Consider the following 25,728-nt stretch of genomic DNA (forward strand, 5'->3'; position numbering starts at 1 on the left):
CTGTTGCGGTGGAAGCCTTTCCCCTTTAGAGCAATGTTGGGTTTTTTCAGTAAAAAACAAAGCAAGCTATTTTCTGCTTCAGAATGCAAGATGTCATATCTCTGGAGAGATTAACCTTCTTTGCAGAGTTGTTTTTGTGGTTGAAAGAATAAATCTGTTATCATTAAAATAATAAAAAAAATCTGCACCTCATTATTTCCAGAAATAAAGCTGACATAATGAGGATTTATTAAGAACTGACTCTGGGTGAACTGAAGAGACGTTCAACCCCAAAGACTCTGTGTTCTAGAAAAAAAGCAGGAAGACAATGGAACGGACACAGGGGATGCTAGAAGAGGGAATTGCGCTGTGATGTTAATAAGAAAATATGTTCTTTTTGGGAAGGCCTCTGAGAGGCGGCCTGGCACACGCGGCAGGAGCTGTTCCAGCCTCCCTCCCGCCTGAGGTGCTTGGCTGAGCTGGGCTGCGCGGGCAGAGATGTGGGAGATGCACCAAGTGTCGGGACTGGCACGGCCGGGGGGTCGGGGAGGGCACGCAGGGGAAGAAGCGTAACCGTGATCGGTGCTCCTGTCCTGCTCGGCCCTTCCCTCGCCGACCGGCCCCTGCTTTGCTGCTGGACCCGTCCCGTGAACCCGGCTCCTCGCTGGGCCACCAGCCTCTGAGGAGCAGCAGGAAAAGCATCCCTCCACATAGCCCTGAGAAGAAAATGTGCCTGGGCATTTGGCGGAGTCGGGGGGTGCAGACTTGGTGCCGAGGCAGCAGTGTTTATGAGCAGGCTGGCTCCGCGCTACCTGGGATGCCAAATTTCTCTGTGGCTTTTCTTCCAAGCCTCTACCCCCCTGCACCTCTATGGGGTGGGTCATTGTTTTGTTTTGATTTTTTTTCTTTTCTGCTTCCCTTTTCCCTCAGGGCCATCAACAGGTTTGTTTCCTGGTCTCTGTGCAGGGTGTCTGCTTTGAAGACAACTTCTCACCTTTGAGTTACTGAAGGAATGTGAGGAATGAGGCCCCGTGGCCCCAGCCTCCCACCCAGCTGTGTCTGTGCACGCAGGGGAGGAAGGTGAGGAAGATGAGGTGCCTGGGATCAGACTCCAACCCTGCAAGCTCTGCTTGGTGGGCAGCGAAGGGGAGATGGCAGTGGCGTGTGTGGATGGACTTTAAATGCATGTTGAGCATTTAACTGCACTGACAAATCCTCATTGTTAGTGCCGGCAGCACTACAGCCGTATAGCTACGCATCCTGATCCACCATGGGGAGTCTCAGCTTGCTTTAGCAATGAAGTTCTCTTGACAATGTTAACTTCTAAGGCAGATCCATGAGTAAATGGGTCTGGCAGGAGGATGAGTTGCTGATCTGGCTGCAGAGGCTCTGGGGTATTTCAAGTGCAGGTGGATCAGCTGGCCAGGGGGAGAGGGTCATTCCCACCCGCACGGAGCTGCCGTGACTGTTGCTGTCACCGTGTCCGTATTTCTCTTGCAACTGCGTCTGCCAAGCGGGTGAACGAGACAGAAGAGCTTTGGTGAAGCCCGCGGTCGCGGTGGTGTCTGCCCAGCCCTGCCCGTCGCTGCTCCCTCAGCCAGGCCGGGCAGCGGCCATGCTCCGGCCATGCTGGCTCCCAGTGGTGTTTGGGCTGGAACCCCTGGCAGCCGCGGTTTGTGCTCATGCCGCAGGCTCTGTGCTGCGCCGGGGCTTCTGCCGGCAAACAGCCGGGAACGGGGACTGTCCAAAACTCCCTGTTTGCAGGTGCACGTCACAGCAACACTGAGATCATTGTTTTCTTACGGGGAAAGGCTGAGAGAGCTGGGGCTGTTCGGCCTGGAGAAGCTGAGAGGGATCTGATCAATGGATCAATATCTCCGGGTGGGTGTCAGGGGATGGACCAGACTCTGTTCAGTGGTGCCCAACGCCAGGGTGAGGGGCAACAGGCACAGACTGAAACACAGGAGGCTCCATGTGAACATGAGCAGAAACTTGTTTGCTGGGAGGTGCCAGAGCCTGGCCCAGGCTGCCCAGAGCGGGTGTGGAGTCTCCTGCTCTGAGACATTCAAACCCCCTGGACCCACCTGTGTGATCTGCTCTGTGACCCTGCGTGAGCAGGGCTGGGCTGGGGATCTACAGAGGTCCCTGCAACCCAACCAGGCTGGGAGTCTGTGTCCATGTGGCTGAAGCAGTCATCCAGTTGTCATGTCCATGCAGGCCTTGAATCGACACAAAGGGAGGAATTTCTTGTACCCAGCCCTAGTTCTTCACAGCTGAAATGACTGGTCCAGGTTCCTCTCATATTCAGTGGGGCTCAAGCAGGACTTGCAGAGCACAGTTTATACAACTCTCCCAAGCGGGGTGACACCATCCCCATCACCGGGCTGTGTTGGTTGCTCCCGTCTCTGTCACACCGGGGGCTGTGGCATCGTGCTGGGGGAGGGACCTTGTGCCCCTGGTGTCACAGCGTGCGGATGGACTGTGGCTGACAAGCCTCTTCCTCGCCATGAACACCAGGCCGGCTTTGCTGGTGTGTCCTGCCTGTGACCCGTGTGTGACTGGCAATCCTAGAAATCCTGGAGGGGACAACACGCGACCAGCTTACCTGGGGGGAGACTGAGCCGTCCTGTTTTCTCTCCCAGGACATCAAGTCAAAACATCATTTCAGGGCCATGTGCAGGCACAAAATGGGACTAAAACAATCCAGACTCTTACCCCTTCCATAATGATGTGGCTAACGAGCCCAAAGCCCTTTACTGGTCAGTCAGTGGTTCTGATTTTGCTTAATATAAACAGTATCTGAGCAAATGACGAGCTGGTTGTCAGTCAGGCTAAATGGTGTTTTTTTATCCTCCTTTCTCTGTGCTGCACCTGCAAAATGGTATTCGCAGAACAAATAGCCATGCTGGCAGGGGTCCCGCATACCCAGTTAAAGGATGTCTTCTTCATCCCTTGGCAGGAAGGGCAGGACTCAGTGGGTTTGAACACTGGGTTTGACTGCTCCTTCCCTGCCCACCCTGCAGGATGCTGTCTGCTGGGGGGTGCAAACACCCCGATGGAAATGGCACAGTCTTCCTTTAGCCTTGGTTCCCCTTTCAGAGCACAGTCGGAGAGAATCGATGGCTTCAAGGGCACCTGATGCAGTTGCTGATGCGTTACTGTGATTTGAAAACAGCAGCAAGATGGGCACAACGCTGCAACCTGCCCAAGGAGATGCTGCCTTACAGAGTGGCTGAGGAGCTTCAGAAGCTTCAGGAGCGAGAGAGGTAAGTACTCTGTTTTGTGCCTCTTCAACGTAGATTACTTGTTATACAGGGCCTACATATTTGCTTAAAATAATCAGCCATAACACTTCTTTGGGGAATTAATTTTGCAAAAACTTCCTCAGTGTGCTCAGATCACATCTTGGCCATGTACGTGCTGTGTTTGCTCTTTGTAAGCCTGGAAATGGCTGTGCAAGGGACATTTTAAACTCCTGCCTGAGTGTGGAGCCCTGTGAGGTTGCTTCGTGCTGCAGGGGGTCTCCTGCCTCCCTCTGCCAGACCAACAGGGCGAATGAAGTGATGTGGGTATGGCCTGAACATGTGTCTATTTTACTGAGTGGATTACACATCTCTCAAAGTGTTCTATAGACTCTGCATCCCCCACTCTACTGTAGTCTGATTTAATGCCTTTTAGCCATAGGTCTCCTATGGCCAAGAAAATAATTTTAAATTTCCTTAAATTTTTCAAGTTGTCTTTATTTTCCTCCTCCTTTGCAGCTCATAAGATATTTTTCATCCCAGTCTATACCTTTGCCTCATCCGAAGCTTCAGGAAGGCAGAGCCTGTAAGAGTCACATTAATTGAATATGGGATGAAACTGGACTCCTGGGCACAAATTTACCAAGTGATCTTAACAAGCTTTAGTCTCTTTCCCCTTTTCTGCCTCTAATGCACTCTCAGGAACGCGGTGCTGTTGCTCCTCTGGTGCTTTGGGCCCCCCGTGTTGGATGCAGCAGTTGCTGCAGTTCCTCCCCCCGCGGGACCTTCAGCCTGTTGCATCACCTGGAACAGGAGTACGAGGGCAGAGCTACAAAAGAAAGAGCTGAAAAAACCTTATGTTAAGAAGGAGTCTTACAACTCCTTGATTTCAAGTGCACAGAACTGTGCAAACAGCCCAACCAGTGATCGGGTGAACGTGCGGGTGTCGAAGGGTGGAGGGCAGGGGGTGGGCCGTTCTCTGCTCTGCCAAGTTGAAAAGAGGCTCCAGATTTAGGAAGGCACATGTGCCACCCGGACTGTTGGGAGCTGTCTGATCCCCACAGCAGGTGAGACCTGGAGGAGAACCAGGGCTTTGTAATGCTGGTTCTGGGTGTTCTGTGCTGTGTCTCTTCGAGAAAATGGCCCAAATCATCTTCTTCATGCAACAATAGCCCAGGCAATTGCTCAGCTCTGCCACGTGGAGGAAGAAAGGCTGTATTTGAAAAAATGACTCAATGCACATGGTTTGCTGAACCCCAGTAGTTCACTTTTATACTCATGCGAGTGTATCTGTCCTGCTTCAGTGACTCTGTCCACGAGCCGTTTAAGCAAGTTAGAGACGGCTGTGTAGACACCCTTTTATACACCTTTATTTTTCCTGCAGAGAAAGGCTCGCACATATGCAGACTGCTGCAAGTCTTGAGCAGCTGCAGAGCCTGCAGATGATCCTGCATGAGGGCCCTGTCGGTATCTGCAGGACTGCGCGGGAGATCTGCAGCCTCGGGCGGGATGTGGCAACCCCGTCCCCGCAGCCCGGCGTGCTGGTGACCCCGAGGCTGCAGGCCACCACAGGCCTTGGGTTACCAGGAATTACACAGTGGCTTGCTGGCCTGCTGCGATCAAGCAGCATTCTCTCTGCTCATTCTTGTGCAGGAATTCACCTAACTGGATCCTGTGCAGAGAAGAGGAGTGATCCCTGAACGCTGGGTGCAGATGCAAGATTGCTCGGGGCTGTGTTGTTGCAGTCAAACTCAAAGCCTTGCTGACATTCGAGGAGCAATCAGGTGTTTCCAGATAGAGAAGAGAGGAAGCAGAGATAATTTTTGAGTTCCCTAGGACTCTTCCATTGTTGTACACATCAGTGACCTTATTCCAGGGCGTTGTGTTTGGCTGGACTTGGCACCACTTGCCCAGTGTCTCTCTCTTGCCCTCACTGGTGAACTGTGTTGGGTTGTTTTTTAGCCTGGAGTTTGGTGTTTCTAGTTCAAATGCCAAGTGAGATTAGAGGAAAGTTTGTGGGAAAATCTTGACCGCTCCCAAGAGGTACTGTTTACAACTCTGTGCGAGCTGATAGCCCGTATCTTCAGCATCCTTCAAACACAGCCCTTAAAACCTCTAATAGGAGGAAGCAGCCTCCTAGATGGAGCTGAACTTCTCAGTGTAGGTGATGGAAATCAGAATCTGATTTGAAACGGACCGTGTGTCCAGGGGGAGTTGATGATGGCATCATCCATTGTCTGTTTGGTGAGGAGTAAAGCCAGCAGAAAGTCGATCATCACGGCTCCCTGGGTAGCGAGTTGGACGCTCTCAGGTCTTGGTGTGGAAGCAGAGGCAGGGTCCCTCCTGCAGGTCCCTCCTGGCAGGTCCCTCTCGGTGTGGCTGTTGCACAGGGCCGCACACTCACGCTCATCTGCCGCCTGGCATGGTCCGGGGCTTTCTGCTGTCCCTGCAGAACATGCAGGTGTGTGCAGGTGACTTGGCTGCTTCCTTGTCTCTTACGTTCTTAGTGCAGAGCTTCCCTGCTGGTGTCATGTGTCAGAACTAGGAACTCCAGCTAACAGGATCTGTCACCGCCTGTCTGGTTAGTGCCACCACCTCACCAGGGGATAAGGAGACCATTTTAAGGAGACCAAGTCTGGGACTGAGCAGGGTTACCTGCTCTAACAGGTTTATCATCAGGTTTGTTGTCTTCAACACTACAACAAATTTCCGTGTCCTGGAAGAGGAGGTTGTGCAAAAACTGCACCTTTTGTAACTAGATATCGTGGGTTTGGAGCATAGATTGGACAAACTTGGATTGTGTAGAAGGTGAATGGGAACACGATGTATTATTATTTTTAATGAGGGTGGTTTTGTGATGGTGTCACAGATGGCTGTGAGTCGTTCGTGTGCTGAGCTTCACAGGTTTGATCTTTCTCCTAGTGCAGATCTGCACTGGTTCATGTTCAAGCCCCATGTAGCCTCAGGAAATACGACACAGCTGTAATCACCCTCGAAACACTGTCTGCAAAGCCCCACTTCTCCAGATGGCACACGGCTTTCCCAGAGCACAGGAAACTCTTGTCTGTCTCAGACGTGATTCTGCTTCGCTCAGAGGTGCCGAAGCTGCCGTCCGCCCCTCCTGCAGCTGCACCGCGAGCCAGGAGGTTTTGGGGTGAGGTGTAACCACTCAAAACAAAGGGGCGGCTAGCAGGAGTGTGACTTAGCCACAGAATCCGCATCTAGAGAGGGAAAAAGCATCACTGCTTCTCTCTGCTCTGGGAGTCCTGAGTCGGGGCCGAGTGGAGCGCAGCCACACGATTAGGATGGGCTGCGCTGGTCGGGAGGAGTTGTGACAGATGAGTTAAACCCTTGGTGCCGTGGTTTGCTCATCCAGTTGTGACACCTGCTGAAGTGGCCGCTATAAAAACAGCGGAGCCGTGGAACCTAATAAAACAGTCTGTCTGCCTTATTTATTGAGCTAACAAAGCAGCAGGTTCCCAGCGCTCACACTGCAGAGAACAAGGTGGTACCAGCGTATCGGTGCCATCAGCTGTGCCGCGGGTCACACCGCATGTGGCTCCCGAGCTCTGCAGGTGAGAATATTCCTGGAGACCTGAGACTGCACACCTTCAATAAATATTTTACACAAATATTGACTTCCCCATGCACGCAAACCCACGGAAAAGAGTGTTTGTACAGCGAAAGCTGCTGTGCTGCAAAATTAGCCACACAGTCCCCTAAACATGAAGTTAGTAAATAGTTTCTCAAATAACAAACTATTTTGAGTCTCTATGGGAAAGAGACTATCCAGAAATTTGTGACAGGTCCAAAATAGCTGGATATTTTTTATTAGTTTCTTTCCTCTGATTGCATCATCTGGCTGAGCCACCACAGCAATACGCCGACCTTCCAGTCACAGGGTCATTTCAAGACTCTGCTGCCTTTTGAAAGGAAAATGTGCTGTGTAAGATCCTGTTGTAGGAGACCAGCCAGCTCATTTCTGCAGGCCCCATGCAGCATTCCCAGGGTATTAATACACAGATACTGAACGTCTCTGTGTGGTGCCATCTGAAGCCAAGCGGAGGGAGCAGCACGAGCAAGGCGCGGGGTCTGTGGGCTCAGCTGTCTCCCCCCAAATAGAGAAGGTTTTCAAACTTTAGTTCCGAGTTTTTCTCATTTCATCCCTGTTTCATTTAGGAGAAATGTTCTTGTGCAACCTGCATGGATGTTTTACAGGGCAAAGGGATGAAGGAGAAGAAGCTGGATGGGATCAGGAGGTCTGTGAAGCCGTCCCGAGCTGTTGCGCTGTAGAACGATGAGGCAGATTCACCCATTCCCAGCTGGTAGTGATCTCAGCAGCCTGAGAGGCTCTTTCTGAGCCAGTCGATGATGTGGGGAAGCGCAGAGCTCCTGTTTGGACACAGGGCTGCTCAGAGCTGACTTGTGTTATGTATTGCACCGTGGGAGCTTGCAGACTTCCATGTTAACCTCAAGGGCAAAAAGCAGTAAATCTAAAATGTGTTATCTCTGACTGTGGAAACAGCTGCCCAGCGTTGTCATCCAAGTTACATCAGGTCTGGGAAAGAGAACTGAGCGTTGAGGACAGTGTTTTGGGATGGGTGTTCTCTGTGTGTGCGCAGTGAGGGCTTGGATATGGGGCCATTTCTGTGACACGAATAAAAAAAGAGGGTGAATTGAGAGGAAAGAGACTGAGATGACAGGGAAAGAGAGGAAAGAGAGGGGAGGAGGAAGAGTTGAGTGGCTTGGGGAAATAGAGGGCCAGGATGAAATACATGGCTTAGAATCACAGAATGGTTTGGGTTGAAGGGACCTTCCCAGCTCCCCAGTGCCCCCCTGCCATGAGCAGGGACATCTTCACCAGCTCAGGTTGCTCAGAGCCCCGTCCAGCCTGGCCTGGGATGTCTCCAGGGATGGTTCATCCACCACCTCTCTGGCCAACCTGGGCCAGGTTCTCACCACCCTCAGGGCAACAATTTCTTCCTCATGTCCAGCCTGAATCTCCCTCCTTTAGTTTAAAACCATCACCCCTTGTCCTATCACAACAGGCCCTGCTCAAAAGTCTGTCCCCATCTTTCTTATCAGCCCCTTTTAAGTCCGGAAAGGTGCACTAAGGCCTCCCTGGAGCTTCTCTTCAGGAAGCTCAAGGCTTCCTGATGTTCCTCTAATCCAGGGTTTCCTCTCTCTGCGTGTTGCATTGGATTCTGTGCAGGGTAGAAGAGGCCACGAAAGCAGATCATCATGAAGAGAGGAAGAAGGAGGACTATTACCAGCTTCCTATTCCACGGGCAAACATTCACTTCCTGCAGACATGGGAAGAGACGCAGCGGTGCTGGGAAAAGGTGCTGCGGGTGAGTGCTCCTCTGGGATTTGCTTTGCAGGGACAAGGAGCAGCAGCTCCACACGGGCTGGATGTGCCACGAAGCGTCTCCCTCGCCAAGTCAAGAACAGCTGCTTCCTTTTGGGTTGTCTGATTTGGAATCATGCTGGGAATTGCTGTGCCAGGAAAGGTCCCTGTGGGGTAACTCGGGTGTGCTGTCCCTGCAGCAGTTCACACACTAGCAAAGAAATGCAGTTGTTGGAGCGGAAGTGCTGGTGCTGCGGACAGGGCCTGTCCATGCTGCCCTCCAGCACTGGCCGTCTCCAGGTGAAGAAGGCTTCTGTCTGTGTTGCAGCCGGGGCAGGTTGTTGGCATTGACATGGAGTGGAAGCCGTCGTTCGGCATGGTCGGGAAGCCCCGCGTGTCCCTCCTTCAGCTTGCTCTGCACGATGAGGTGTTCCTGCTCGACTTGCCACGGCTCCTCGAGCAAGCTGTGACGGAGGCTGAGAAGGAGAAGCTTCCCCATTTCATCCAGAGGCTCTATTCGGATGCAGCCATCACTAAACTAGGTAACATGCATCTTTTCTCCCTGTCTCAGGTCTTTACACTGCTTATTTTGTGCAATTCCTAGATCCTCTCGGGGTTTTCATTCTCTACACCCCCTTACCATGGAACCAGCTTTTGTTCAGATACTGCCATGCCAGGAGCAGAGTGAGCAGAGTGACTGGGAGTGACAGGAATGTCTCCCCAGTTCAGGTCAGACCCGAGATTTCTGATTTTGCTGCCCACCTTGGGCTTGGGATTGTCTTAGTCCCACACTAAACCCCGACTTGCACCCATTCTGCAGTGGTCTGGGGAAGTGCCCTGTCCCAAAGCCGCTGTGCTGGACACCAGGTTATTATACCTGGTTATAGATTCTGTTTGGAGGCTTTTGCAGGAGTTCCAGGACAAATTCATAATTGTCTTTTCACGACTTGGCAGTTTTTAAGTAAGTTGATCTTAAACTCAGCATTTTCAACCACCTCTTCTCTCCCAACCTCAATACGCAGGAGCATCTCTTCAGAACAGGAGAGACGGGAATCTGCCTTTTTCCATATCCAAACAGTCTCCCCACCAGTGTTCATCTATGTATCGTCAGCATTTTGACTCTGAGCTAGAAGAAGCTGCGGTGCATTAGCTGTGATTCGGGTTTTCCTACCTGTGTGATTTGGGCTTGTTTTCCCTCCAGGTTATGGGATGTCTGGAGACCTCAGCAGCCTCGCGGCCACGTGGTCAGCTTTGAAAGACACGGACAAGCAAGCGCAAGGTGTGGTGGACCTGCTCACAATAGACAAACAAGTAAGGATGAACTCAGGAAGATATGGAAAGTTGTGTCTCCTGCCTGTGCTCGTATTAATAAATACCTGTCGTGCATTGACAGCATTGTCTTTTTGGATCCTGTGTTGGCAGGGAGATGGCTAAATGGGTAAACAGACCTTTTCCGCTTGTGGTTTGAGAGTGGTGTGATTCTGTAAGGAAACACAGAAGCGTTTAGTTTTCATCAGCTACAAAGTTAGAGCTCAATGCATACTGACACTTTTCATAGCCTTTATAAAAGCTATGTTAAAGCATTTGGAAAGGAGACAGCTCCATTCAGCTGGGACAAAGCTTCTGAGCACAAGTCAGACTTGAAGGCAGTAAGTAAATTCTTGTAGAAATTTGGATATTCCAAGATTGCGCAGTGTTGAAGCAGATACGGAGTTGGTGGTTTGCAGAGAACTCGTGGTGTTCATAGGAGGGCCGCTGGTGGTTTCAGCACAGGACTTCGTGTTCAGCTGAAGGACAGCTGTCTCTGGGCCTGCACACAGCAGTTTTTACCAGTCTGCCGAAATGTTAAGGACAACCATTTTAATGAGTAAAATTTGCAGAGTGTATTTGAGGCTGTGGATTGGGGTGAACCCAGATCTTTGGGACTGATAGCTTAACCTGGGAAGTGCTGCAGGGTCTGAAGTACCTGCCAACAGCTATTGCCTCAGTTTAGTCTGAGAAATGGCAGCTGCAGAAAGGCCTCTGCCCACCTTTCCCCCTGGAACTGGGAGGAGGAAGATGCTGTTCTACCGTTGCTGTTGGTTTATTGAGTTGGTGCCCAACAGCCTCCAGCGCGGCTGAGCACCCTGCAAGCTGTGCACCCACAGCCCCGCTGCCCTCATGCAACGCTGTACCGCAGTGCGCTTCTGTTTCCTTCCCTGGCTCTGAAACAGATTTCTTTCCAGCCAGTGTGTTTGTTAAACAAATAATCAGACGCTGTATTTATCTAATGCCATCCCAGCCCTTGTCTGAGACAACGGGATTCAGTATGCCAGGCAAGAGATAAAATGATAGGGTTGCTGCATGGCCTCACCCACTGGAATAGGTGCTGTTGCAGAAGCTGTTTGATAGCCATGTGTTTTATATCCTTTTCTCTCCACCAGCTGCAGAAGGGCTCCATTGACTGGAAGAAGGGCGGCCGGAAGGTCGACGTCGTGTCCCCAGAGCAGAGCGACGAGGATAGAGGGTGCAGGCAGCCAGAGAAAGGACTCAGCCTCTTGGTGCAGCACGTGCTGGGGAAGCCTCTGGATAAGACAGAGCAGCTGTCCAACTGGGAGAAGCGGCCTCTCCGGGAGGAACAGATCCTGTATGCAGGTCTGCTCGCTGCGGCAAGGTGCTGCAGATTGGCCATTGCAGGCTGCGTTTGTTCTCTGTCACCAGGAAGATTGTTAAGTAGCAAATGAAGAAAATGGCTTTGCAGATTAGTTCCTGTTCAGAGAAGCCAGCACATGGTATGCCTGTCCTTTTGTGGACATGGCTTTAATGGCTGAAGTTTAAACTGTCCAGTGATTCATTATTTCCCTTATGAAAGAATTCCTATGCTTTGCAGATTTTGGCTGATGAAATATCACCTCAGTGGAAACTCCTCTCAGTAAGCGAAAGGAAGAAAGTCCACTTCCTTCTGCCTCATTTCACAGCCTTTCTGGGAAACAAGTGCTGTGTTCATTTGTCAGAGCGCAGCGCTTGTTAAAAATGGGTAGACATGGAGTCAGTAACTACAGGACAAAATTGGTGCTGTGGAGGGACCAGTGGAGTTTATTGCTGATTACCCCAGAGTCAGAAGTCTGGGTCTAAGTCTTTTCCTGGGGCATCAAAGGACAGTCTACTGAGGCGAACCAGCCCTTTGTTAGATTCAACTATCCTTGAAGCTGACACAGTTCCCACAAAAATTAATCACTAGGACTTGTAAAACTGGCTTGGAGACTTAGAGAGTTCCCGTTGTAAGGAGCAGGAGCCGCATGGCAGTGCGTGTGGGCAGGCGATTGCAAACAACTCAGTTATTACTTTTTAAGATATTACATCTAATGGGGAAGTTACCTTCCCATAGCTGAGATGTGGTGATAAACCGTGGGCAAGCCACTGCTCAGTAACAATGGAGAGTAAAATGGGTTGGCTGAAGCTATCTCACGTGGTGGTTTGGACAGGCAAACTACAATTTGCATTACATTAGAGTCAGCATTACATTAGGCAGCAGAGGGCCTGTCGCTTTTTGAGCTCTTTGTGATGGCGTGTGAGGTTGTGATGCTCACTGATCAGTGAAAGAGCGCGGGGTACGGCGTTAGTGAGCTGCAGCTTCACAGGTTGGTTGTGTTCAGTGGTGTTTCCAAAGGTGAGGGCTCTTCCTTGCGTCAGGAAAGCCTCTGGTTTACTTTTGAATGAAGTCAGCTGAGGCTCATACTCCCTTATTTTCAGCTTCCGATGCATACTGCTTGCTGGAGATCTACGAGAAGCTCTGTAAGGATCCGGAGAGCTTCGGTCTGAGCTCAGACCTGACTGGGAGTCTGGTGGGAAAACCAAGCATGAAACCCAGGGCAAAGAAACAGCTGAATAAACAAGAAGTCCTGTCACCTTCTGGACAGGTTTGTAAACATCTTCAAAGAGCTGCATGTTGCTCAAGACCCCTGCAAATCATATGTTGCCGTGTCTGTCAGTCACACTATGAGCCATGCCTGGCATGCCTTTTCCTGGCCTGTTCTCAGGACTGTTGCAGCAAACATCTTCCTCTCTCCTCCCCTGTGCTGGTAAGATGTGGTTTGTCCTTTGTCTGCCTTGGTTCAGCTTTCCCTACAATTTTAGATTCCTTTGTCTTTGCAAAACGCTGGTGCAGACCTGTGTGGCACAACCCAGCTGACCTTGCTGCTGGAAAAGCTCCTTCACGTCTCCTCGGGGGTGAGGGTTTGAACCCCGTGTTGTGTCAATGAGGTTTCAAAACTCTGACTTCCTTACTTTCGCTTTTAACTGAGCTTCTACGCTTTGGTGTCACATTGGGAATGCCTCCTTTATTGTGCCTGGACCAGAAGTCTGCAGAGTTAAAACAAACAAAACCAAAACCAATCCATCACAAAATCCTTTCTGCCGATGGCTGGTCTCCGTTCCCATGAGCACCACCACGCACTCCAGGACTGGCCTCCCCTTGTCACGTACATTGTGTCAGGGCCTTAAAACTCCACCTGCCGTACCTTGGAGCTGTGTGACTTCGCTTAAATATTTTGGAATGTGACCAGTCCCTCTCTCTCAGTAATAAAGTTTTGCTTTTAAAATGCAACCATTCAGTTGTTTATGAACTATGAAAACATTGGCACAGAAAGTTTCGTTGATTAACCAAGACTCGCTGTGTGCATCCTTCTGAGTAGTCCCAAATGTGTGTTTAGCTCCTGAAGTCAATCCTGCCTTCCATGGTTGGACAGAGATGCTATTGCTAATTGCCACATCTGCAGGATCCTTCTTACCAAGTGTGTGTAAATGTGCAGTATCCCGCTAGTCCTGGGCAGGCAGTAAAACACAAAGCTGCTCAGTAGTTTCCTAAGCACTCTGTGTTCATGGGAGTATTATTGTGTGTTAAAACAGATTGAACTGGCTGCTCCAGAGATGGGAAAAGTAAGTACTTGAGGCTTGAATTACCTTGTGAACTCATGGATCATCTTTGTGTTCGCACAGTCACATTCATCAGCCGAGAGGGAGTTGCTAAAACCTGGGCTGGGACTCAAACCAGCAGATTTCTCCTGCATGACTCCCAGTTCTCTTTGCCAGTGTTTCCTGGTCCGCTGTCTGAAGTGGGGCTAATGACACTCTTCTCCTGGATAAGCTTTTTGCTCTTTGCTGGCATGAAACGTGAGAAAAAAGCTGCAGTTGACATTGCTGGCCATGGAATAAACACTAGCTCAGAGCCAGCTGCTGCTCCTTCACATCTGTTTGAACAGAGGCAGCAGCACAGGGTTCGTGTCTTCCAACTACCTCAGCATTGGAGGGTCAGGATGGCCCGTTGTCACAGCGCGCTGATGTCCCAGGGCAGCGCTGCGGCCACCACGGTCCTTGCAGGAGCCGGTGACAGTCCAGTGTGCCCCGTGCTGCGGGTGCAGGTCCCAGCTCTGGGAGGTGCAGCGACACGCAGACTGAGCTCCGGGCTCTGAGCTGGTTCGCATGGTCAGCCCAGGTGATCTCCGTGGAGCACGCAGCATTTCCAGCCCCAGTCAGCTCCTGCAGAGCTCAGGGACTGCAGTAACTCTGGTTGCACAGGCCATGTAGCAGAGTTGGTGGCTGTGTCCTGCACTCATCCCAGCTCTTTCCAGCTCCTGGAGGCAAAGCTGAACATTGGACATTCCATCATAACTTCCCTTCTCCGTGAATTTAGCTATTGTACTTCTGGGAGTCTCCCAACGACAAAGTCTCCAACTGCAGGAACTCCCCCAGCCGCAGACATTTGAAATAAAATAAACAGAATTCAGGCCCTGCCTATTTTTAAACTTCCAAAGATAACAAAGCTGACGTGGTTGCTTTCTCTACCTGTTTCTCCCTGTGTCTGTCAGATCTCCTTCCCAAATCAGCACTTTGGCATATGTATATTAATTGCAGTCTAATTTAATAGGGGAATAGCAGTCTTGAAGATGTGTTTCTGTGACTTGATGAAAATGAATGTCTATGTAGAGCACAGGAGGCCAGAAAGGACATGAAGAGGGAATTAAAGGTGTTGCAGAGCATGAAGGAAATGGTCATACAGGTGGACAGGGACAGTTGGATTTGCCATGGCGGGTGATTGCAGGGAGGCAAAACACGGATGTCCTGGAAATCAGATTTCTGTTCTGCTGCTTATGGGTCTCTTGCCTTCCTGTAGCAATGTGAAGGACACCAAAAGGAGACCTCGTGTCCCACTGCTCCCATCTCCCCGAAGGAGTTCAGCGTGGTCTGCGATAACATGCTGCAAGGCCTCGGGCGCTATCTTCGCTGCCTCGGGGTGGATGTCCAGATGCTGGAGAATGAGGATGACCACAGGAAGGCTGCTGAGGTCAGTCACACGTGTGCGTGGGGGTGTGTGTGTGTGTGTTTTAGCTCCCATCTGTGCTCCCTGGTGGGCACCTGCTGCTGATGGTGGAACTGCACTGGGTGGTCACAGCGCCAAACAGCACATAGAATCATGGAATCAGTTTGGTTGGAAAAGACCCTAAAGATCATTGAGTCCAACCATTAACCCACCCCGGCACTGCCCCATGTCCTGAGACGCTCATGTCCGTCTGTCCAACCCTCCAGGGCTGGTGACTCCAGCACTGCCCTGGGCAGCCTGTTCTAATGCCCCACAGCCCTTTGGGGAAGAAATTGTTCCCAGATCCAACCTCACCCTCCCCTGGCGCAACTTGAGGCCGTTTCCTCTGCTCCTGGCGCTTGTTCCTGGGGAGCAGAGCCCGACCCCCCCTGGCTCCAAGCTCCTTTCAGGCAGTTCAGAGATCAGAAGGTCTCCCCTCAGCTCCTGTTCTCCAGCTGAACCCCCCAGGTCCCTCAGCCGCTCCCATCACACTTGTGCTCCAGCCCCTCACCAGCTCCGTTCCCTTCTCTCCACTCACTCCAGCACCTCAAGGGCTTTCTTGGCGTGAGGGGCCCAAAACTGACTCCAGGATTTGAAGTGGGGCCTCACCAGTGCTGGCTACAAGGGGGCAATAATTTATCTAGACCTGCTGGCCACACTATTCCTGATACAAGCCAGGATGCTGGTTGCCTTTTGGCTACTGGGGCACACTGGCTCATGTTCAGCCACTGTCGATCAGCACCCCCAGATTCAAATGCTTCCTCCCCTGCCCGTGCTGAGACCCAGTTCTCTGGTTCAGTGTGAGAAGCTGTGCCCATGGCAGCTGGGATGAGCTGATCCCTGCACTAGCAAGTGGGCTTGGTTCCCTGTTTCCAGGAGAGGCCATGAGCAGAGGGCTGTGATCTCAAGTCATTGTGTCATTGGCAGCTGGGATGTTTCAGGTCATTAGAAGAACACAAGCAGAGTGTAAAGAAGTGACCTGCAGTCTCAAGTGTCTTTCATTAGGAGGTGGTGGTGTGTTTGCAACATGGCAAAAATCAGAGAAAGGAACCCAAAATTCACTTAGGTTTCTAATGGACTCCAGTTTGGGCTTACAGGGAAGGTATCTATGCCTTGGGCCTGGTTTAATCGAGCAGAGCAGAGCCATAATCGAAATGTGAAAGGGAAAATTTCCATAGTAAATTGCCATAGAGCATCTACCTTATGAGATAACTCAAAGGTGATCAGCCACAACTTGCAACGAAATATTGGGGGAAAGAGGAGCCTCTAACATGCATGGAGACAATGAACATTGATCTGGACTCCCGTAACAGCTTTGACCCTCTGCCTCGGAGCAGAGACACATGCTGCATCATATCAGGCAGGTTTCTGCTTTGCCACAAGTGAGATCCCCAGCCCACACAGTGCTCCGCTCTCACGTGTGCACGGAGCGCCCGGCCCGCTGCACAGGATGTTTCCTCTTCACACGGCTGTTTGGCCTCAGTACTGGGCAGGCTCTGACTTCTGCAGAAATAATTAATATTGCGTCTCTGCCAAACTTGCACAAGTCATTTAAACAAACTAGTTCTCACTGCCTCCCCCCGCAGCCCCGTCTCCGCTTCTCATCCTGATACCTTATCGTGCCACGGACAGGATGTTTTACATTGCTTTCTCTATGGTGACTGGACAAACATCCTTTTGCTATCAAAAGCCCTTGGAGTGTTACTGTATTGCAGAGCCTTTGATCTGTGCTTGGATAATCAAAGATAAAAATAGACCCCTCCCACCCTGCTTTATATCTAGCTAGTCCTGATTTAATAGAAGTTGAATGTTGACCACTCTACACCCGAAAACTTGTAAAGGTTATTGCAAAGGCCAGGAGGAAGGTTTGGATCCTGGTCCCTGAGTGCAAGACAGACGGTTTGGGTGTTGTCCCAACACAGTTTAAACTAGTGTCACCAGAACACGTCGGTGTGTACAGAGTTAGTGTTTGTTCTTCATGAAAGTCATTTCACTAAAATGATTTATCAGTTGTGTTACACATCTCCTTGTGCCAAGAACTCCTGAATCGCTTGGCATTTGCTCCTTATTGTTCTCATTCCTGTTGCTTGTTAAAGTGACTTCAAGTATTGGTAGGCAGATGGGTCTTGTGCTTCACCGTCTCTTGTTTGAGATCAAACTTAAAATCCTGAGAGCTTTGTGGGTTGTGCTTGGGCAGCTATGGATTTTTTTATTTTTGCATTTCAACTAATGCGGGTGTCAGTATTTGGGTTGAGAAACCCCATTGCCAGGCTGAACGTGAGGTCTGTGTCCTGTGTACTGCTTCTCCTTGCACTGCTGTTATTGGCCAAACGTTTTATCTTGGACAACAGTTGTCGTGGTGAGTTTGTCATGCCAGGTCTGCGATCTCAGATGCGCTGTCCCCCACCACGAGCCAGCATATCCCCCTGGTTCAGCCATATTTAGTTGCTGTGAGATGACACCAGTTTGCATTCTGTGTATTTAAAGGTGCCATTTAATTCAGACTTGACTGGAGAAGTGACTGGTTAAAAGTTACTTACAAACGCGGACAGTCTTTAAAATGGAAAAATAGTAGAAACTCATACTGGAAATTTCTCTGGTTAAATCTGTCCTCGTGCTGAAGGCAAAGAATCACAGAATCCCAGAATGTGAGGGGTTGAAGGGCCCTGGAAAGCTCACCCAGTGCAATCCCCCCATGGAGCAGGAACACCCAGATGAGGTTACACAGGAAGGTGTCCAGGCGGGTTGGAATGTCTGCAGAGAAGGAGACTCCACAACCTCCCTGGGCAGCCTGGGCCAGGCTCTGCCACCCTCACCAGGAACAAGTTTCTTCTCAAATTGAAGTGGAACCTCCTGTGTTCCAGTTTGCACCCATTGCCCCTTGTCCTGTCACTGGTTGTCACCGAGAAGAGCCTGGCTCCATCCTCCTGACACTCCCCCTTTCCATATTGATCCCCATGAATGAGTCCCCCCTCAGTGTCCTCTTGTCCAGCTCCAGAGCCCCAGCTCCCTCAGCCTTTCCTCACACGGGAGATGCTCCACTCCCTTCAGCATCTTGGTGGCTGCGCTGGACTCTCTCCAGCAGTTCCCTGTCCTGCTGGAACTGAGGGGCCACAGCTGGACACAATATTCCAGGTGTGGTCTCCCCAGGGCAGAGTAAAGCTCACAGTCCATCCTTACAAAAGCACTGATGAGCACCCGCCTCTCTGGGAGGAGCAGCTTTGTGTCCCAGTTTGGGTGCCATGTCATTTTCCAAGTCTTCCCTTTCAGCGAGGTGGCAGGAACATTTTAACCGTATTAGGTTTATATCTGAGCTGTAGTGCAGTGCACGTGGCCGCGCTGCTCCAGCGCTGTCCTGCCGAGGGCTCCAGCTCTGTCTGTCCTGAGCCGGGCTGTGCGCGTCCAGCCAGTCCTCACCAGCACCTTCTACCCCATCCCGAGGGAAGAATGGCTCCAGCTGGGAAAGAACGCGGGATTCCGTGTCTCTTATGCCCGTCCTTCTGTGTGTGTAGGTCCCATCACTGGGGTAAGCTGCCCTTTGCATTTGCACCAATTCCTATAAGCAACATGTTACTTCCAATTAATACATTTTTCTTTGCTTAAATCACATCCTGTGCGTGTTGTGTTTCTAGCCAGCGCTGCAGGCTTGTCTTCTGTGAACTTCTCTTTGCGGAGTATCTTAAACCTGTCTTTTGGGCCTTCTAGATAGGTAAGTGGAAGGAGGTGGGAAAGTTTTGGTGGACGTTCCTCTTTTCTCTGCAGTTTTGCAGAATCAAAGAGCAGTGGGATGCTTCTCAGACTGGCCTTAAAGGATCACCCACCAGCCTGAAGGGACCACAGTACATCCTCCAAAGTTGTACTTCAGGAATGGAGCAGAAGCTTATAAAAATTTTGGTAGTCTCTTAGGTCACTGATTTCTAAGAAGAGACCTGGTGGAATCTCAAAGCCCCTTCAGTTGAGTTGTAGGCTGGTTTATTTATTTAGTGGACTGTGATCTTGGTCTTCAAAATCATGCTTATCTCTAGGAATAATTTGCACGCTAAGGCAAACTTGGTATCTTTAAAGTGTGATGATACCCAGCAGGCTGGTGGAATTGGCTTTCTGCAGCTGCCGTGGTCTAGAAGGTTTCCTTGCAAGGTTAAACCTGCTCCCCCAAAACTCCATGTGAACCAGCGAGTTGGTGAGGAGGGCCAGGCCTGGACGGATCTCATGAGGTGTTGAGAGCAACAGGCGCCTGGATCTAAATTGCCCTGGACTGGTTTGGAGCCATGGGACACAAATGGGACTTCTAATGCTGCAATGAGCAGAGCTTCATGTAATGGGCAAATCTAATCTCTGATCTCGTCACAGCTTTGAATGGTCTTTTCCATATTTTTGACGTAGACTACATTCTTCAGGTTTGCTAGTCGTTCTACCTCCCCGCCAGCGTGCGGAGCGGGTTCGCAGAGGACGGATGAAGAGCTGTTCTGCCTTTAAGATGAAGACTCTGCTTTTGGTGCTTGGTCAGCAGGAGGAGACTTTCATTGGAGACTTTGATACAAATGGATCTACATTAAGAAACAAAACCGGGTCGATGGTTTTAGAATAGGATCAGTTCATTTGGAAGAGACCCTCAGGATCATCGAGTTCAACCATAACCTGACTCTAGCACTAAACCATGTCCCAAAGACCTGGTGACATGGTGTGGTACTTAATGCCACGGCACAAAATCATGCAATAACTTGGTACAATGTATGTTCTTCAGGAATGCTGAAGAGGAGTCTGGGGTTGAAATACCAGCAGTACAGCGGGAGCACTGCAGGGCTGGCCTGAGTGTGTTCGTAGTGACTAAGGTCTTGCTTTACTGTCTGTTCTGGAAGAGCCTGAGCTGACAGGTCGGGGGCTCAGGGTTGGATTGAGGTTTGTGATCCACTTCTCTAGTAGATCCTTCTCTGGTTGCTTTCCCAGCGCACATCGTGGGGCAGACGCGCCCTGTCCGCTCCCTTCTTGTCCGAGCTGGACCTTGCTGGCTCAGGATCACTGTGTCACCTCCGCCACTGCCAGGGGTGTCGCGGCTTTTCCTGGCCCGCTGCCGTTTGCCTCCTCACGGGCACATGGCATTGCCCAGCACGTGTCATCCACGGGCTTGGTGAATTCTAAATTACAAATCTACAGCCTTGTGCTGCTGTTCCTTGAAACCTTCTTTGGCCTTAATTCAAGATGGTTTAGGTCGTCACAAATCATTCTCCTGCTGGTGCTGGCCTCGAAACAGGGTCTGTCTGTGCCCTCTCTCATCAGTCGTTGCCCTTCCGGGTCTCCCTTGTAATAATTCATTGGGGTTCATTCATCTCTGCAAGATGAAAGTTGGCCGAGCAGACAGGCATGTTAAGGGCTAAATAATATACCAAGCTATCAGGGAGTGCTTTCTATCCAGAAGGTCTGAGCCTTGTCCAGAGGAAGCTGATATTATCTTTTGAATAGATTGTGAAACTGAGGCCAGTGCCCTCTCTGCAGCGCTTGGGATGGAGCACAAGCTCCTGACACCCGCCCCGACACGCTGTTCTGGTTGTTCTTTTACTTGCATCTCCGAGCACACATCTCCGGGATGGTCCCGGCTCCATCTTCCGTGATTTCTTTCAGAGGAAAAGAAGAAATTGTGCCCTTTTTGCAGCAGTTTGCTCTGTGGGTCCAGTCAGATGTGTGCTGTCACACGGCTCCTCTGGCTCTGCGCTGCTCCCCGTCCTCATTCCAGAGGCAGAAAAACATGCTGGAAGAGTTATTGCTTTTCTCCGTTTTATTTGATGTTCTTTGCCTGTCTCTGCAGAGCCATTTAGATAAGGGGATTTATCAAGCTTGAACTAATTAACCCTGGATGCAGGAAGTCAGAATGGAGTGTTCCAGCTGTGAAATCCTCAGACTTAGCCCGAAGTTCACATGGATCTGAAGGAATTTCACATCTCTTCCCTTGCTGGCAAATCACGGGGGTGAACTTTTGCTCCTGCCATCCCGGCCTCGTCTCACTGCTGTGCCGTGAGGGTGGGTTGTCCCGTCAGGACCCCCGACTGCGGGCAGGGGGATCGCGCACAGCACGGGCTGTCTCTGCTGCTGCTGCAAGGTTGCTGTTCTTGGTTCATTTTGAAAGGTTCATTTTGAAAGAAATCCGGTAATTTTGCCTGTAGGAAGATGCTTTAGAAGTGTTTGCCAATCGCTTTCTCAGCGCAGAACTGGCAGCCAAGGAGTGACTTCACAACAAAGGTCAAGATAGGAACAAAATGGGTTCTTAGTTGGCTGCACAGGGAGTTTGTGCCTTGGAACCGTCACCCTCTTGTTTCGTGTTTCTATAGGGCCAGCGGGTCTCAAGAGAACAGCTGTCCAAGACAGTTCAAAAGTCTTGGTTTGGTTTTTGGGTGTTCCTGGCTGTGCTTGGTGCTGTCAGACTGTCCGGGAAGTGCAGCAGGACTCTGATCCCAAACGTGTCCTCCTGCCAGGGGTAAAGAGAGATCCAGAGAGAGCTTTGAGACTCTGATCCAGAGGAGAGACCTCCGTGGCACACATCTGGAAACACTGAAAAGTACGAGGGCTTCCAACCGAATCCAAGAAATAACCTCGTGCCTACCTTAAAGTGCCAATCTCTTGTCAGCACCAGCGGCGCCGACGTGCTGGTTCACATGGGAATCCTTCCACTGCTACGGCCATGAGAATATTTCCCTCCTACCAGAGGGGCGAAGGGCTGGGAGGGAGGGACTTCATTTAATCAAACGAAGATCAGTCACACTTTCATCCTGGTAAAGAATTGCACTTCCAGATTTAGTGTCTCCTTTTGGCACTAAACCATTTGAAAGTGTCTTACTCTGTTGCGAAGGTCAGAAGTGCGGGTAATGCGTCCCCTGGTAATTCAGCACAGACCTTTCCCTTGAAGGACAAGACCTCTGATAAAAGCGCAGGATTGCAGGTCAGAGCGTGATAAACTCTAATGGGGATGTTCTTTGCAGCCTGGAAAGGGGGCAGAATTTCTGCATGTCTGCTTTTGGGCTGCTGGGAGAATAACGCCTCATATCTTCAAGCAAGTGGAGTGTTGTTCTGTTAATGTCTACAAAATCTGCAGACACATATAATGGTACATTTTATTTGCTTGGGTTATTTTTTCCTTTCTCCCCTGTGCATTGCTGTGCGAGCAGAACTTCTTGCTGCTTTGTGAAGCAGACTGGGGAAATAGAAATAGCCTGTGTTAGGGGAAAAAAAACAAAGCTAGGAAGGTTTTTGATAGGGCTGTTTCAAGGTGGATCGGCTCCCTGGGCCACCTGCAGCGCAGATGCACGAGTAGCTCGTTCCAGCGCACGTGAGGCCGGGCGGGGATCGATGTGCAGGGAGCGAGCCATGCGTGGGGCTGCGCTGCTGTCGAGTGTATCGTTGAGCCAGACCCAGATACTCCTGGCCCAGCGTATGGCGACGCTGGAGAGAAGGACTCGATAGCACCAGTTCACGTTCTCTCTGCTTCGACTGAAAGTTTGAATCCGGTGTAACTTCAGCCCATGTTCATTATGTATTTTACTGTTTTTTCCAGATTGCCCGACAGGAAGGAAGAGTCATTTTAACCTCCGGACTCCCGTATCAGACTGTAAGTGTTCAGAGCTTCTGGCACTTTTCTGGCGTTGTATCATTGCGTGGTCTGGGATGCGCAGTGTAAAGTCAGATGTGAATGCAGCAGCTGGCTTGGCTTCCCCATGTTTTCTGCACTAAAAACGACATTGAGGGTCTTGAGAGGTTTGCTGTTGTGAATGACCAGAGCTTGGGGTGAATGTCTGTTACGCTCAGCCCTGCGGCAGTGGGGAGTGCGATCGCTCGCCATTAGGGGTGGGGGTGGAAATCAGGCCAAGCAATCCACAACAAAGTGTTTCTGTTCGGTCGCACTGGCAGGTGAAAGGCAGCTCGATTCCCATGCTTTTTATCACAAAGTTTCTTGTTTACTGACTGGCTCCACGCTGACATAGTTTCAACACTTAGAGATGTTTCTTCAGCCTCGGAAGGGCGATGGAAGCCACCAAGCATGGGTGCCACTGGAAGATGCAGAGGTTTTGTGTTCCTGTGGTACACAAAAAAACCCAAAGCAAACCCAGCATTCCCGTCAGCACCAGATGTTCAGAGCCCTTCACGGGACTCACTTCAGAACGGAGTGTTGCTGGGAATACACTGACCTCGTCAAGTTCTGGTGCCTGCTGCAGGTCCTTTGCACTTTGGTACTGCCCTAAAATTCATTTGGAAGAGCAAAACTCCTCTGGGTGACACACATGAGCCAGAGTGCGAGACCTCTTTGTTACAAACTATGAGTATAAAAGCTCCCAACCACTCAAGCAGCTAGTTGGAGTATTTGCAGAACGTAGGCTGCTCATTTCCTACACAATAGCTGAGCACTGAAGGAAACTCCCCCTACAATGAGACAAGTGAGGCAAGCGCCGCTGTGCCCCGTTCCAGGTTCCTGACCCAGACTGCGGTTCCTTGAGCCGACAGTTGATGTAATAGGTAATTCGGCATCCAGCATAATCTTATTTGGCACAGCTTTAACTTCAAAGCACTGTGTAGGAATTGCAAAAGGAAAATAACTGATTCCCAACGTACGATAGTGTCCTGGGAACTGTCTGGTTCCCCGTGTTCCTTTGCCGTTGTGTGCCCCGCGCGAGGGCAGGATGGGGCTGCCGTTGGCTCCTTGACCTGCACGTAGCTGATCCCACCTCACTGTGAGTGCTCATCATGTTCTTAAAGATGTGTCTGGAACGTCCCAGTGCTTGTTCCCAGATACAAACTGCTCTGAACGTGGAGCAAACATTGAGGGAATGTCCAGCCCGACCACTTCAAATTCATTGGCCATCCGTGAGCTCCAGGTGAAACGATGCCTAAACTAGAAGGGCCGAAGTGGCAAAACTGTCACTGAACATTGTCCCTATATTGGGCTTTCACGTGCTGTGTGTAATCTGGTTGGGTTTCATGTGACAGCTGGGGTTAAATTCAGTTTGGTCTTGCTACCCCGGTTAGCACCACACTGCCTCATTACAAGCTGAAGGGGACTTGGGCAATCGTTTTTCACATCTCAACACAACGCTGCCGTGCTTCAGCAGTCTCAGAGCTGTTGCAGCAGCAGATAAGTGTTGAATTACCAGTTGTGCTTCGTAGAGCAAAATTTAGACTCTAAGCACATACAAACTACAAATATGACATGTAATTAAAACCAAGTGCATTAGGAAAATACCCATGGACCATGATGCACAGAGTGCCTCATTTATTGTCTTTTTATGCCTTGTCTTTTGAAGCTGCGGTCCCAGGTAGCAGAGGGAAGATGTTTCTCTGTGAACTCCTCAGAAAAGGCAAAGGAACAGGCCGTGCAGGTCCTGAAGCACTTCAACGTGCAGGTGTCCCTGGCCGATATCTTCAGCCGCTGCCAGGTAGGACGGGGCGGGTTGGAGCTGCGGTGCTCGCTCGCCGGTTCCCGCACAGCTGCGTGGGTCTTGCGCTCTGTCTGCTGCTTGGCGCCCAAGATTTCTGCTTGAACTTGGGCAGCGTCTCACAAAGCTGCGAGGAGTTCTGAGGGTTCTAATGCCCGTCCGAGTGTTGTGTCGGGAGAGCGGAGGCACCGCATCTGCAGCTCGGCTGGAAGCTGCTGGTTTCCCGATCTTTGGTACTTGGCATGTGTTTTTGCATTGACTATCACAGCTATAGTCTCTTTGTTGCTGCGTTCTCTGTCTAGGACACATGCTGTTTTCATTATAAAGCATGTTTAATTATGGCTCTGTGATTCTGATAACACTTAATTACTTTAATAGGAAGACTTTTTCTTTAGGACTATTTTATTTTCAGAAGCGATTAGGTTAATTCATGTCCGTGCTGGTTGATGACTGCAGATTGTGTTTGGCACTGGGTATCTGTGGATCGTTGTTAAGAAGAGATTTTAATTGTGTTAGCTCAAATCTCCATCTCTTCCAATTTCACTCTGGTATTTGTTACAGTAACAGGCTGAAACCTATCCCTTCAGAAACCGTAATATAAACCAACTTGCTTCTCCAACTTCTCTCGTCTTATCGGTGTTTAAAGAGAGAAAAAAAAAGAAGAAACTGCAAATCTGGCTGGAAAAGGAGCTTTCTCATAGGAATAAACAAGGCAGCTGAACGCTGCAGCGGAGCCTGGCTCGCTGCCTCGTGGTTGAGCTTGCAGGAGCAGCACAAGCGTTGTAGGAATTGCAGTGACTCCTGAGCTAACACGCCAGAGAGTGTTTTCTAGACCTCTGCTTGTATCTGATGTCAGTTGTTGAAACTGGATCTGTAGCTGCTAGAGAAAATGAGAGTTGTCCAGCTGTGCGGGTTGTCTGTACGATGAGGATGGTGTTATACCCTGCAGATTGGATTGACTTAATGTGGGTTGATCTTAGTTCAGGACAAATAGATATATTCAGGTATTGCCTTCAGTCTTGCCGTTTTCTTGTTCTGAGGACAGATTGCAGTTGTTATGTAGTGGAATGCTGGCGTCTTTGCAATTAAAAAGCAAAAAAAGAGTTTGAAAAAGCTTGTGGATGCTCTGAGTCCCTGAGACCCCATAAGATAGCAGCGTTCTTCCTGATGGTTGTTGAAATGCCACAAGAATAAGCACGCACACAAAACCATCCTGCAGAAAGCTCTGCGATATCTGTAAGAATTGCAGAACACTGTGCAGCATACGATATAAAACTGACCCCTTGCCCACGATCTGGAGTCTGTTTAACTCCATGGCTTTTTAGTACGTGCTGTCTTAGTTTACATTATAAATAGGGGTAATCAATCTGGCTAGGAATATATACTAAGTGTTCTCTTACTTCCAGG

General features: G+C 50.2%; 1 protein-coding gene across 26 annotated transcripts in view; it reads left to right on the forward strand.

The window, feature by feature from the left end:
- The window catches only part of EXD3 (exonuclease 3'-5' domain containing 3), a 297,294-nt gene that overhangs the window by 141,088 nt on the left and 130,478 nt on the right, over positions 1 to 25,728 (forward strand). For all 26 annotated transcript variants that reach the window (XM_065036159.1, XM_065036161.1, XM_065036172.1 and 23 more), the window contains 9 exons: positions 3,079 to 3,245; positions 8,434 to 8,572; positions 8,897 to 9,110; positions 9,770 to 9,879; positions 10,992 to 11,202; positions 12,301 to 12,467; positions 14,720 to 14,890; positions 22,449 to 22,502; positions 24,190 to 24,321. In XM_065036159.1, coding sequence (XP_064892231.1) covers positions 3,079 to 3,245; positions 8,434 to 8,572; positions 8,897 to 9,110; positions 9,770 to 9,879; positions 10,992 to 11,202; positions 12,301 to 12,467; positions 14,720 to 14,890; positions 22,449 to 22,502; positions 24,190 to 24,321 — 1,365 coding nt within the window. The remainder of the gene's footprint in view (positions 1 to 3,078; positions 3,246 to 8,433; positions 8,573 to 8,896; positions 9,111 to 9,769; positions 9,880 to 10,991; positions 11,203 to 12,300; positions 12,468 to 14,719; positions 14,891 to 22,448; positions 22,503 to 24,189; positions 24,322 to 25,728) is intronic.

Source organism: Columba livia, chromosome 19, assembly GCF_036013475.1.
Source record: "Columba livia isolate bColLiv1 breed racing homer chromosome 19, bColLiv1.pat.W.v2, whole genome shotgun sequence".
Taxonomy (NCBI): Eukaryota; Metazoa; Chordata; class Aves; order Columbiformes; family Columbidae; genus Columba; species Columba livia.